Genomic DNA, 14,459 nt, shown 5'->3' on the forward strand with positions numbered 1-14,459 from the left:
CTAGCAGTCAGAGAAATGCAAATCAAAACCACCCTAAGATACCATCTCACTCCAGAAAGATTGGCAGCCATTATGAAGTCAAACAACAACAAGTGCTGGCGAGGATGTGGGGAAAAGGGTACACTTGTACATTGCTGGTGGGGCTGCAAATTGGTGTGGCCAATTTGGAAAGCAGTATGGAGATTCCTTGGAAAGCTGGGAATGGAACCACCATTTGACTCAGCTATTCCCCTTCTTGGACTATTCCCTAAAGACCTTAAAAGAGTGTACTATAGGGATACTGCTACAACGATGTTCATAGCAGCACAATTCACAATAGCAAGACTGTGGAACCAACCTAGATGCCCTTCAATAGATGAATGGATAAAAAATGTGGCATTTATACAAAATGGAGTATTACTCTGCACTAAAAAAATGACAAAATCATGGAATTTGCAGGGAAATGGATGGCACTAAAGCAGATTATGCTAAGTGAAGCTAGCCAGTCTCTAAAAAACAAATGCCAAATGTCATCTTTGATATAAGGAGATCAACTAAGAATAGAATAGGGAGGAAGAACATGAGAAGAAGATCGCCATTAAACAGGGATGAGAGGGGGGAGGGAAAGAGAGAGAGAAGCAAAATTGCATGGTAAAGGAAGGAGACTCTCATTGTTATACAAAATTATATATAAGAGGAATTGAGGGGAAAGGGGAAAAAAACAAGAGAGAGAAATGAATTACAGTAGATGTGGTAGAGAGAGAAGATGGGAGGGGAGGAAGGGGAGGGGAGGGGAGGGGGGTTAGTAGAGGATAAGAAGGGCAGCAGAATACAACAGACACTAGTATGGCAGTATGTAAAAAAGTGAATGTGTAACCGATGTGAATCTGCAATATGTATACTGAGTAAAAATGGGAGTTCATAATCTGCTTGAATCAAATGTATGAAATATGATATGTCAAGAGCTTTGTAATGTTTTGAACAACTAATAAAAAAAAGTGCCAAAATCAAACATTGGCGAAAAGACAGACTTTTTAACAAATGGTGCTGAGACAACTGGTTATCCATATGTAGAAGAATGAAACTAGACCCTTAACTTTCACCCTGCACAAAAAAATCAACTCAAAATGGATCAAAGATCTAAGAATTATATCAGAAACTATGCAACTCCTGGAAGAAAACATAAGGTCAACAATCTAATACATAGACAAAGGCAAGAACTTTCTCAGTAGAATCCTTAAAGCTCATGTAATAATGCCAAGAGTTAAAAATTGGATGGCATCAAATTTAAAAATTCTGTACATAAAAGGAAAGAATTAGAAATGTGAAGCAAAACCCTACAGAATAGAAGAAAATCTTTACTAGCTACTTTTTTGACAGAGGATTCATATTTAGAATATATAAAGGACTCAGAAAACTTTACACCAAAAAAATCAAATAACCCAACTAGTAAATGAGAAAATGAAGTAAGCAGACAATTCTCAAAATAAATACAAATGGCCAACAAATAAATGAAAAAAAAGTTCAACATCATTAGCAATTAGAAACTGCAAATCAAAGCTACACTGAGATTTCATTTCACATCAGTCAGAATGGCAGTCATTGAGAATACAAATAATGATAAAAGTTGGAGAGAACATGGAGAAAAAGGAACACTTTTACACTGTTTGTGGGACCATAAATTAGTATAATTGCTATGGAAATCAGTATGGAGGCTCCTCAAAGAGTAAGAATGGAATCACTATATGATCCAACTATACCACTCCTCAGTATTTATCCTGCAGGAAGAATTAGCCATCTTCCTACAGAGACATATGTATACCCAGGTTTACAGCAACACAATAGCCAAACTATGAAACCAGCCTAGGTGTCCATTAATGGATGAATGGATAAAGAAAATGTGATATATATATATATATATATATATATATATATATATATATATATATATATATATATATATACATACACATACACAATGGAGCTTTATTCAACCATAAAAAAAATGAAATTGAGTCAACCACCAGAAAATGGATGGAACTAGAGACCACTACATTAAGCAAAATAAGTCAAATTCAGAAGGTTGAAGGTTGTACATCTTCTCTTATATGCAGAAGCTATAAAGGAAAAAAGAAAAAAATGGGGTGGATCTCATGGAAATTATAGAGAGATCAATAGAGGAAAGGGACCAACGGTTTGGAGGAGTAAAGCACTGGGGAGTGCTATTGGCCAAATTATATCGTTATATTGTGTGCATGTACGAATATTAACAACAAATTCCATCAGTATATACAAATATAATGCACCAATTAAAAATGTGAGAAAAAAGAAGTCATTCCTATGTATCATTGATGTGGAAACTAAAAAGAAAAAAGATGATCTGAAAGCAGAAGATGAACTATTATAGACTAGGAAGTGGGCCAGGGGAGCAGAAACAGGAAAGGGAGGGAATTAAAGAAATGGATGGACATGATTAATACACAATATATATCTGTATGGAAATATCATAGTACATCTCAATAGCTTTAATGATAAATATGTTAATAATTATAATTTTAAAAAACTAAGACAGCACCACATAAATAAATAAAATAAAGGTATTGTATCCATCAAAAAAAAAATCTTTTTGGGAACAGCTCACATTTGTTCACATCTAAACCATAATGGACATATACATGTAGATTCAGGTATCTAGTTGTACACGTACATTTGGGTCATAGAAGAGTTCCAGGCTATGAATATCTTGAAATTTTCTATCACACAAATATTTATTTAGTTAGAGGAGTGAGGATAGGAAAAAAATCAATACAGCACAGTGATACAAAGTAGTTTAAACCTGCCTAAAGCAATAACACACCATGTGCACCATTTTACATCACTGTAACTGAACAGGTCTCAGGTGATCAGGCAAGTTTTCCAGTCCTGACATGTTTCTTCTTCAGATTTCAAATACATACAAATTTATTTATTATGTACAGTTCAGTATCCATCTATACTTTTCTTCATTTTACTCGAGGATACTGTCTTGTCATTCTTCTCATCTACAATGTCTTTATTGGTTTGGGCAAAGACCCTTTTCCTTGTGTATTCCCATTCATATTCATGAATTCCCATTAATCTCCATTCCCATCCATCATGACAGAGAAATATCTCATGTGTTTACTATTTCTCTTTCTACATGATATGAAATATGTAATGTTTTGAGTATGATAGTTTTCAAGTCTATATAAGATGTATCTTTTTTGTCTAATCTCTTTATTACTTTTCTTGATATGGTTCCACATGGCATCAAAGTCCTCTACCATGTGCTTTGCTGCACATTCTGGCATCACTCTCAGATTAGCAGGGATGCTTACATCTGTGATTTTTGTTGTTGACTAGTATTGTGATTCTGCTAGATCACAGTACAATGTCCTACTTGTTAAACATTTTACCCTAAATCTCAAGTTATTTTATCTTTTCTTGTTTTCCACATATTGTTTTTGTTCTGAAATAAGCTTACCTGTTCTGATCTTCCTTAGGTTTGGGCGGAAGGTGGTGTACCTGTGGTGCTTACTCCAGCTGGGCATCGTTGACACCGCTGCAGCCTTTGCCCCCACCTTCCTCATTTACTGCATATTACGCTTCTGGGCTGGGTTGAGTGTCGCGACTATTATGATAAATTCTTTTTGTCTTAGTAAGTCAATAATTTGAAACTTTCATTTTCTCCATGCCTGAATTGACTGTGAAATTACCCTTTGCCTGGAATGACAATTATGTACATATTTTCTTCCAGTGTCGGAATGGACAATATCCCAAAGGAAGTCTGTGGGAATAGTCCTGATGATGTCTTCCTACAATATTGGGCAAATGTTCCTCGGAGGACTGGCTTTTGCCATTGGAAGCTGGTACACACTGCACCTGGCTGTGTCTATACCCTTGCTTGTCCTCCTCTATCCCTCCAGGTATGAACAATCTCCAAATTATTTACAAGAGAGGCCAAGGTGATAACAGAAGAGCTATGTCACTGGGTATGTTTTTGGTCCCAATACTGGTCCCCATTAACACCCTTTGTGCCATCCAAGGTGAGGAAATAGGATGGCAATTTAAGTGGAGGTTGGCACTATATGTCACCATTTTTGTATAATAGGCAGAAAATTGTCATGAAATAATTGTAATAGAAAAAAGTCACAGCTGGGGATGTGGCTCAAGTGGTAGCATGCTCGCCTAGCATGTGTGAGGCACTGGGTTCAATTCTCAACACCACATAAAAATAAAATAAAGATATTGTGTCCACCTAAAACTAAAAACTAAATATTTAAAAAATCAAACATTTATTATACTTTTATGAGGGCAGTATAATAATGCATAATAGTGAGGATCATTGTGACATACTCATAAATGCATATACTATAATTTCCTATATCTCATTTTCCCTTACCTCCCTTTTGCCTGCCCTCTCACTTCCTCTGATTGTCTTCCTTATGGTCTCTCTTCTATATATTTATTTTCTTAATTGGTGCACAATGATCATATATAAACATGGAGTTCATTGTGATTTGTTTATACATGCACATAGCACAGTTTGGTTAATTTCAATGCCAGCACCTCTCCTTGGCATCCTTTCCTCCCTCATCCTTTTCTGCCTTTCTCTGCTATACTGTTCTCCCTTCTAGTCTCATGAGCTCCTTTTATTTTATCCATTTGTTCTTCTCTACATTCCACATATGAAAGAAAATATTCAATCTTTGACTTTCTGAGTCTGGCTTATTTCACTTAGCATTATGCTTTCCAGTTCCATTCATTTACCAGCAAATAACATAATTTCATTCTTCTTTATGGCTGAATAAAAGTCTATGTGTGTATATACCATATTTTCTTTATCTGTTCATCTGTTGATTGACACTAACAATGGTTTTATAACTTGGCTATTGTGAATTGCACACTTACAAACATTGAAATTCGTGTATCACTAGAGTATACAGATTTGGGGGTTTTGGCATAAATTTCCTAAGTCTGGAACTGCTGAGTCATGTGGTGGTTCCATTTCTAGTTTTTCGAGAAATCTCCATACTGCTTTCCAAAGTGATTTTTACCAATTTGCAGTCCTACCAATGATGAATGTTATTTTATTCAGTTTTTTCCCCACTGTTATTTAAAGACCAACCAGAACAATTGTAGAGGAGGAAAAGTTTATTTGAGTGCTTGGTTTCATAGGCCTTATTCCATAGAAGGCCAGCCTCACAGCTCATGGTTTGAACATGAGATGTGTATCTATTGATTTTAAATTTTCGTTCTCTTTTTTCCTTCAGCAATTTTTTTGCAGTTTTTATTTTATAAGTCCTTGGTTAATTTTTAACCATTTATTCTGATTGTTGACATTATAAATGGAATTATTTTATAATTATCTCTTCATGTTCTTCATTATTAGTGTATATAAACACCACTAACCTTCTATGTTGAGTTTGTATTGTGCTATTTGGCTGCATTTTCTATTCATTAGCTAACATATCTTTTTTTTTTTCTGGAATCTTCAGGATTTTTTACATGGAAGACCATACCATCTGCAAACAGATAGTTTTACTTTCTCCTTTTTTTAATATAGATGTCTTTTATTTCTTTTTCTTGCCTAATTAATCCACCTATAACTCTCAGTACTATGTTGAAAATAAGTCGTGAAAGTGGGCATGCTTGCCTTGTTTCTGATCTCTGAGAAATATCTTTTAGTCTTTCACCATTAAGTATGATGGTCACTGACTTGGGTCCTACAAAAACATTATAATGTGTGAATTATATATAAAAAATTGAAATGGAAATGGATGATTTATACCTTTTGATCCTTGTTTACTGATCTCTATAATTATTTTCACACATTAGTGGCCAGATATGTCCCTCATCTTAGTGAAAGACAAGTCCAGTGGAAAAGGAAGATTTGGTTAGAAATTACACTGCTACAATAATAAAGTAATAATAAATGGAAAGGCAAATGAATCTCAAGGTTGTGTGAAAATTAAGTAGTTGAATATTTACTGTACCTTCCTTATCTTCTTTAATCAGGAAGCTGGTGGAGTCCTTCCGGTGGCTGATTGTCAGAAATCAGCTAGAAAAGGGTGTAAAGGAACTTAGAAGAGTTGCACACATAAATGGAAAAAAGAATACTGAAGAGACCCTGACCATAGAGGTGATCTGGAAGGGGGACCTGGGATGAAATGAAATGACCTCATAATCATGTTAGGCTATGTTCCTGGGCCTCTGGGGTGACTAAAGGGTCTGAATGAGAATGCTGAATGAGCTCTTACATCTCTGTCCTGGTTCTCCATGGATTCACTGTAGAAAGAAGACAATGAAAAAATATATCAAGTATTTGGACATAGATATTGCAATTCATTGATGGAAATACACTAATTGTATACTACTTCATTGCTCACTATTTAAGTAAATCATGATCCATTTTAAGCAAAATCATAAAGCCAGTAAGACAAAGAGTAATTGAGCATGCAAAAGATAGCATTAAAATTATTATTTTAATTCCATCCATTTACTTAGCAATTCAACAAATATTTATTGTGCAACAAATGAGTCATATACTCTTCTACACAATATAAACATGACAGTAAAATATATTCTGCCAAGTGTCAAGTGCTGGCTTCATTAAATAAGGTTCAATTCATGAGAAAATGCTAGGGAGTTTTAAATTAAAGAGACAAGACTCTAATTACCTTTAAAACCAGCTCCAGGATGGCTCTTCCTAGCTCCAGCCTCCAACCACCTAATGTGGTAGCAAGGTTTACTGAAGAGGCTAGCAAGAGAGAAAGAACATGCCAGGGAGTGGACTTTTATTGGGGAACAAAAATTCCAGGGGAAATTCCATCCAATAAAGGTTAAGGGGGTCAGCATCCCAAAGTCAGGGACGATGATTGGGTTTTCGGGGCAGTGGCCAGAGACGCCTCTGCACGGACAAGCCCTTGGACCTGGAGAAGGGTGGGGAAAGCTCTGACACACCTGTGTCTAAGCACCTTTCACCCAGCCAGGGAGGTAACTCAAATCACATGTGAGGATGGCCTCCCCCATATTTCCCCTTTTTTCTTTTAAAAAGCAAGCGATGATTTACTCTCTCGAGTCTCTGCACTCTTGCTCTGAAGACTCGCCATCCTATAATTACAACACAAAAAAGAATTAACAGCAAAGAGAACAATCTAATAATGTACCAGGCTGAGTGTTTAAGAATATTTCCAGGGTTAAATCCATTTAATTCCTTTAATATTTAATTAGCTAAAGACGAAGGATCCGAAAAATCAGCTCTATTATTTTGAATATCTTGGATATGATGATGGAGTTCCAAAAGATCCAAGATATTATTATTATTTTGCCAAATACCCAACAAATGGTTCTTAACCTTCTCCCAATCCCAGAGAGAAGCATTGTACTTGGCAGTTGTAACACACACATAACTTGCATGGCATTTAAGCCTTCTTTAAACTTTAAAGCTGAAAGTTCATTACCTATAGTTATAACAGTCACCTCTAAGGTGTTTAACTTAGTCTCAATCCTTTCATCAATATTTACTTGATTGCACAGAGCCTTGGAAGTATTTTGGGATAAATTATTAAGAGATTTTTCATGTTGAATATTTTGAGATAAAGTTATCAAAGCTGTGATGGTGGATGCAATGAAAGAAACCAAGGCCATAACTCCCACAATTATAATTACAATGGCATGTCTAGGTATTACTAGCTGGGTATGAATTTACTGTAAGACTTGAAAACCAGCATCAACATACCATGGCTCTGAAATATTAGCAGGAAATAAAACAAAAGAGGGCTGATGAAGTACCAGCACTCCTTTTCTTCTATTATATCCAGTAATACAATTTGTTAGGTTACATTTGTTACATGTTACAACATATCTGTCATCTATCCATTTAACTTTTACATTTCCAATTATTAAAATGTAAAGACATTGGACACAAGCTCATAAGCCATAGCAAGATCCTTCCTTACAGCTCTTGCCAACAAATTTTGGTAAAGGCTTGTCTGTAAAATATAAGAATTTCGAGGCAACAATTAAGGGCCAAACATCTTTTTGAATACCACCCTCACTGTAAGTCAAAATATTGCTAACAAATCCTGCAGATGTCATAGCAGAACTTTTCTATAATTGTCTTTTATCAATTTTTGGAGACCAGTCTAAAATATAACCACTATCTTTAGACACCTTAGGTTGTACTGGAAAACTGATCTTATGGGAAGATGTGGATACTTGAAAAGTATTTACACAATCTATCCATCTAGGAAAGGTGCCAATCTCAATTGTAGAACTATTAGGACAATGAGGTATTCATGGAGATTTTGCAGAAATGACTGGTTTGTTATAGGAAAGTCCCATTTTGATCACTGATCTAGTATAATGTTTTAAGTCTCCATAAATGGTATGATTAATCAGTCTAGGTTTCCCAAGTGCTGTCTTTTCCTCAAATGATACTCTCAGATAGCCAGCATGTTTATCAGAGGACCAACACAAAGGCAATTGGGCACTGTAGCCAGAATAATTAAATCTAGTCACATGATTGGGAGTAGTATGAGTATCTGTAATTCCTCCCATCATGAATGAGCCATTAGTAATCACTGGAATAGATTCTCCAGTCCACACAGCTGGATGTACCAGGAGTGGATCTGGCAAATATGTCCAGTAAGTGTCTGCTCAACTCCCTTTTACCTGATAGCCCAGCAGGGCAATCACTGTAGCTACCATCATCAATGGGGTCTTATTTCTTCTAGAGTCAAATTATTCACGAAGTGTGTGTTGTCAGCTCCTTCACATTTTCCCATGAGATCAGCTTTTCAGCTGGGTCATGTTGGTTCCTCTTTATTCTTCTTCAATGTCTCTTCCTTTTGAGTGGAGGCTTCTCCAGGTCGATTTTCAGTCACTTGAATCCCGGCTCTATCTCTTCCATGTCTGATTGCGCATTCAGGCACCCAGATAGGATGGAAAGTACCTTCTGGAAAAATACAAGCATGACCTCTGCCCCACATAATCACTGGATCTGGGCCTTTCCATTGATCAGTCTATAAGTCTTTCCACAAAACTCTGCCTAAAGGGCCAGTTGTGGCAGAAGACATATGTCTCTCAGCTGCAGTGTGACATTCTGTGTCACAATTTAAACAATTTTAAAAAAACAAGGCATGGTTGAGGCTATTTTGGGGAGTCATAAACCTATTCCCCCCTTTTAATTTTTGTAATTGCAGCTCTCGTTCCACAATGGCTTGACCTTGGAGGTTATAAGGAATTCCTGTTTTGTGGTCAATTTGAAACTCTTGGTAAAATTGTTGAAAAGAAGAGCTCACATAAGCTGGTGCATTATCTGTTTTAATCTGTAAAGGGCAACCTAACACAGCAAAGGCTGCTAGACAGTGAGAAATTACATGTTGAGTATTTTCCTTTGTATGTGCTATGGCAAAAATAAATCTGGAATATGTATCAACTATTACATGTACATAATATTGTTTCCAAATTGAGGAATATGAGTTACATCCATTTGCCATATTTGATTTGGTTTTAATCCATGGGGATTTACCCCTGATGGCTGAGATGGAGTGTTAACAACACACTTAGGGCAGTGACTTACAATTTGATGAGCTTGTTCTCTGGTAATATTAATTTTTTTACATAAGCTAGAAGCATTTTGATTATGTAAAGAATCTGAAGCTTGTGCACAATCATATGGAGACATCTGTTGACAAATGGCTACCAATTTATCAATTTTGTCATTACCTGAAGTTAAAGGTCCTGGAAGATTAGTGTGAGCCCGTATGTGTTCTACGAAACATGGGTGTTTTCACATTTGCACCATCTTTTGTAGATAATGAAATAATTTAAATAGCTCTTGTGATGAGGTATATCCAATAACTGAAGTTTCAATATTTTTGGAAACTCTGACTGCATATAAGCTATCAGAATAAATATTAATAGGCTCATTTGTAAAGTAATTTAAGGCACAAATGAGAGCTTGTAACTCTGCTCTTTGGGCAGAACTATATGAGGTTTGTATCACCTCTGTGTGAACATGGCTATAAAAACCTGCTTTACCTGAACTTGAGCCATCAGTGAACACCGTTAGGACCCCATCTATGGGCTGGGCATGTACAATTTTTGGAAAAATAAGCAGTGTTATTAATGCAAATTGAATAATTTTATCATGAGTGTAAAGACTTTCTATCTGACCAGGAAAATCAGCAAAAGCTATTTGCCATAAACTTGAAGCTTGAAAAAGCCAATTATTTTGTTGAATAGAAAATGGAATAATTATAGTATCAGGTTCAGATCCAATTAATTGTAAAACTCTTGTTCTACCTTTAATTACTAATTGAGCAATAGAGTCATAAAAAGGAATTAATGTCTTTTGGGGAGAGTGGGCTAAATGAATCCACTCAATGACTTCCAATCTTTGCCATATGGCTCCTGTAGGGGCATGAGCAGTTGGAAATATTAATAAATATACTAGCTCTTGAGGATTAATTCTGGTAAGCTGTGCATTTTTAATTACACTTTCAACCTTTTTTAAAGCTGCTCTAGCCTCTATTGTCAGCTGATGAGGAGAGGTTGGAGAAGGATCTCTTTGTAATATCTGGAATAAAGGATTTAAATCAGAAGTAGTTAGTTTTAAGGATGGCCTCAGCCAATTGATATCTCCTAATAGTTTTTGAAAATCATTAAGGGTATGTAACTTCTTAACTTTTATGTGTAGATTTTGTGGACATATTGTATATCCTTGAATTATTTGACCCAAATATTGAAAGGGAGGCATCTTTTGTATCTTTTGAGGAGCAATACAAAAACCCATTGCTGTAAGTGAAGCCTCTAACTGAGTAAAATTTTCTGAAAGTACTTCTGGATTAGCATGAGCCAATAATATATCATCCATAAAATGAATAATATATGCATCAGGAAAGTTATTTCTTATAGGAGCTATCACTTGACCCACAATTTTTTTACATAAAGTAGGACTATTACACATCCCTTGAGGCAAAACCTTCCAGCAATATCTTTTAACAGGTTTTTAAAATTAATTTCTGGGACACTGAAAGCAAATTTTTCACTATCCTCATGATGTAACCTTATTGCGAAAAAATAATCTTTTAGATCTATTACCATTAACCTATAATTTAAACGAATTGCTCTGGGGGAAGGAAGTCCAGGCTGCAATGATCCCATAGGCTGAATTGCATTAACAAAAATGGGGATGTTCCAATAATTGATTCTATATGACCAGCCTAAAGTTGTTCCTCATTTAACATGTGAATTATCTTAAGTTTTTCCCCTGAGATGGGCCACTGAAAAATCCATATAGGCTCTTCTGTGAGCCAGGTGATCTTTTCTGCTGTTTTTTGGATCAGGGAGACACTCAGGGCCCCTAGTAAAAATTTTGGTTTGGTGTATTTACTAATCTCTGTCAAGGAGACTGGTTTATAAGCAGATACTCTCCCTGATAATTTCCCTCATTATCTTCAGGAAGAAGCCCTTGATTAATTTCCTCAAATGATCTCATAGAATTTGGAGTTACTAATAATAATCCTATTTTGCTTAATATGTCTCTTCCCCATAGGTTTATTGTTAAGGACTCTAACACATAAGGTTTAAAAACTCCACTGTTCCTATCAGGATCCTCCCAATGGAGATAATTAGCACTTTAAGCAGGCTGTGAGATTTGTCCAATTCCTTCTAAGTTAGCTGGTGCTATATGTAAGGGCCAATTCTTAGGCCAGAAGTGACTGGACAAGACTGATATATCTGATTCTGTGTCCACTACACCTATGAACCTTTTATGATTAATTTTAAGTTCCAGTAGGTGGCACTCCTGCCTCACTAGTTGAGACCAGTACACTCTGTCTGGTGGTTTGGAAACTGAATTTACTTGTGGGTGTTCATCCGAATTACAGGGTTATAAAATTAATTAAGCAATAGTATTTTTTGGGAGTAAGCCAAAGGGCACAATTTGCCTTATAGTAACATTTAATTCTCCCTCAAAACAAGAATCTACCACTCCAGGTATCACCTCGATGGCCTCTTTTAAATTATTAGGTCCCAAAATTAACCCCATACTTTCTCTAGGAAATGGCCCAAAAATACCAGTAGGGATTGGTTGTGGCCCTAATTCAGGATTTAATTCAATTATCATTGATGGTTGTAAATAAACTGTCTTTGAGATCTGCTCTGGTAGAAATGTCGGCTCCCCATGGTTGGCTGTGATGATGTTAAATTGCGCAACCTTTCTTTTGGTTCCCCTGTTTTTCCAGCCCGGGAATGGGCAGATTGGAAGTTTTTGACTCCCTACTAGGTGGAAGTAAAGGCCAGAATGTAGGCTGATCAGTGCAATCTTGGCCTACCACGTGGTCTTTAATAGATCGGTTTGCAGTCTGATAGATCCACCAGATAAAATTAAAATAGAGTTTATTGGCACCCCAGTCACTGGAAGGGAGTGGCTGGCTGCGAATTGTCTTAAGCAAGCTCTGTACAAGTGGCAGATTAGGACCGTAAACATCATAAGAATTCTTTAATTTCTTAATAGTTTTAAATAGAATTACTGCATGGATGCAAACACACTGGTCTTGGTTATTAACCTGTTCAAAAACCGGGAAGAGTTGGAAGTCACTAGTGTCTTCCCCAGCTTCCTGTGCCTTTCTAATTTCCCTCTGGAATGGAGTAAGGAAAGTCATCACCAGTTCAGAATACCTATTAAAATTCATCCTTTTAACAGAGAGCAGCTGAATTTGAATGGCTAGGGCAAGTGCCGTTAAGCAAATTCTGTTGAAATTCCCTGGAAAATCTTGGACTTCATTGTCTGACTCCTCTCCCTCAGACTGCGATTCCTCCGTGGACCCTTCCCTGTTGCCATGTTGACTCTGAGATTGTAAGTCTCATGGAGGAGAACTCCCTGTCTCCCTGTGAATCTCCTCTGGATCCTCCTCTCCAGGAGAAGGCCCTTCTATCCCCCTGGAGGCCTCCTCTCTATGACACTCCTCTCTGTGGTCTTCCTCCAGATTACTCCGGTTTGGCTCAGGCAAGGCAAAGATTTTACTTTTGGTCTTGTTCTGAGGTTTTTTTGTTTGAATATAATTTGTTTTAGTTTTTAACCAACTTAGAGGAAAAGAGGTTTCCTAAGCCTCAGGCAATTTTTCCAATTGAATAGACTTAATGGCTCTCTGAATACCTTTCAATAGATCTTCAGGGGGCCACAGACTATGGCCCATGTAATCAAAAAGACAGATCTCTAATGCAGTCCAAACCTTTTGAATATTGTCAATGTTTCCAGGTAATTCATTAGAAAGGCAAATTTTATGTAATTTCCTTCCTAATTTTTTCCCATGTATGTAAATTTGGTGAATCTTGGTCACAAAACCAAGGGCAAAATTCACCTACAATCTTTAAGAATTGTAGCAACTGGGTCTTTTTGACCTGCTTTCCCTTCTGATTAATTATTGTCTCTAAAATAGTCAAATACATGTCTTTATTGGTAGAAGTTAAATTTCCCATCATTAAAGTTTTTTTTTTTTTTTAATGTCTCTTTGCTCCAAAAACTGCCTGGTAGTTTCGTGACCCTAAAAATTGTCACAAATTCTGCATTTCTATAGCACGCTTTCTAACTCAACCTAGTCAATTTAACTCATGCCTCATGTTGGGTGCCACTTTGCCAAGTGTCCAGTGCTGGCTTCATTAAAGAAGGTTCTATTCATGAGAAAATGCTAGGGAGTTTTTAATTAAAGAGACAAGACTCTAATTACCTTTAAAACCAGCTCCAGGATGGCTCTTCCTAGCTCCAGCCTCCAGCCACCTAATGCAGTAGTGAGGTTTACTGAAGAGGCTAGCAAGAGAGAGAGAGAGAGAGTGCATACTAGAGAGTGGGCTTTCATTGGGGAATGAAAAATTCCAGGGAAAATCCCATCCAATGAAGGTTAAGGGGGGCAGCATCCCAAGGTCACGGGCGATGATTGGGTTTTCGGGGCAGTGGCCAGACAAGCCTCTGCACTGACAAGCCCTTGGACCTGGAGAAGGGTGGGGAAAGCTCTGACACACCTGTGTCTAAGCGCCTCTCACCCAGCCATGGAGGTACCTCAAATCACATGCAAGGATGGCCTCCTACAATATATAAAAGTCCTCTCCTACTTCTTTTGACATTAACATTATTCTCACTAGAGAGTAATAAAATTTTACCTCTGTGAAAAATCTTTGGACAAATCTTGTTTACTTTTTTTTCTCTCTGAAGTTCCCTCCTCATAGGAGCCAGATTCTGATGTGGCTTATTCAAAAATACTCTCATTAACCCATTTAAAAATACTTATGCATCTACTGTGTGCCAGCATTTTAATATATATTAATGAGCAAATAAATCAGAATCTCTGCCTTTAAGGAACATACATTTTAATTTGGGACAAAAATTAAGAGACAATTACAAAAAGAGTGTTATGACAAGTCATATGAAAAGAATTTTTGAGATAACACAGAGA

At 36.7% G+C, this 14,459-nt stretch overlaps 1 protein-coding gene across 1 annotated transcript in view; it reads left to right on the forward strand.

Moving 5' to 3' along the window:
* LOC114100130 (steroid transmembrane transporter SLC22A24-like) overlaps nucleotides 1-14,459 on the forward strand; it is a 63,263-nt gene that overhangs the window by 18,209 nt on the left and 30,595 nt on the right. Inside the window, exons 3-5 of the mRNA XM_027944772.2 lie at nucleotides 3,501-3,655; nucleotides 3,755-3,923; nucleotides 6,016-6,139. Coding sequence (XP_027800573.2) covers nucleotides 3,501-3,655; nucleotides 3,755-3,923; nucleotides 6,016-6,139 — 448 coding nt within the window. The remainder of the gene's footprint in view (nucleotides 1-3,500; nucleotides 3,656-3,754; nucleotides 3,924-6,015; nucleotides 6,140-14,459) is intronic.

The sequence above is a fragment of the Marmota flaviventris genome, chromosome 9 (genome assembly GCF_047511675.1).
Source record: "Marmota flaviventris isolate mMarFla1 chromosome 9, mMarFla1.hap1, whole genome shotgun sequence".
Classification (NCBI taxonomy): Eukaryota; Metazoa; Chordata; class Mammalia; order Rodentia; family Sciuridae; genus Marmota; species Marmota flaviventris.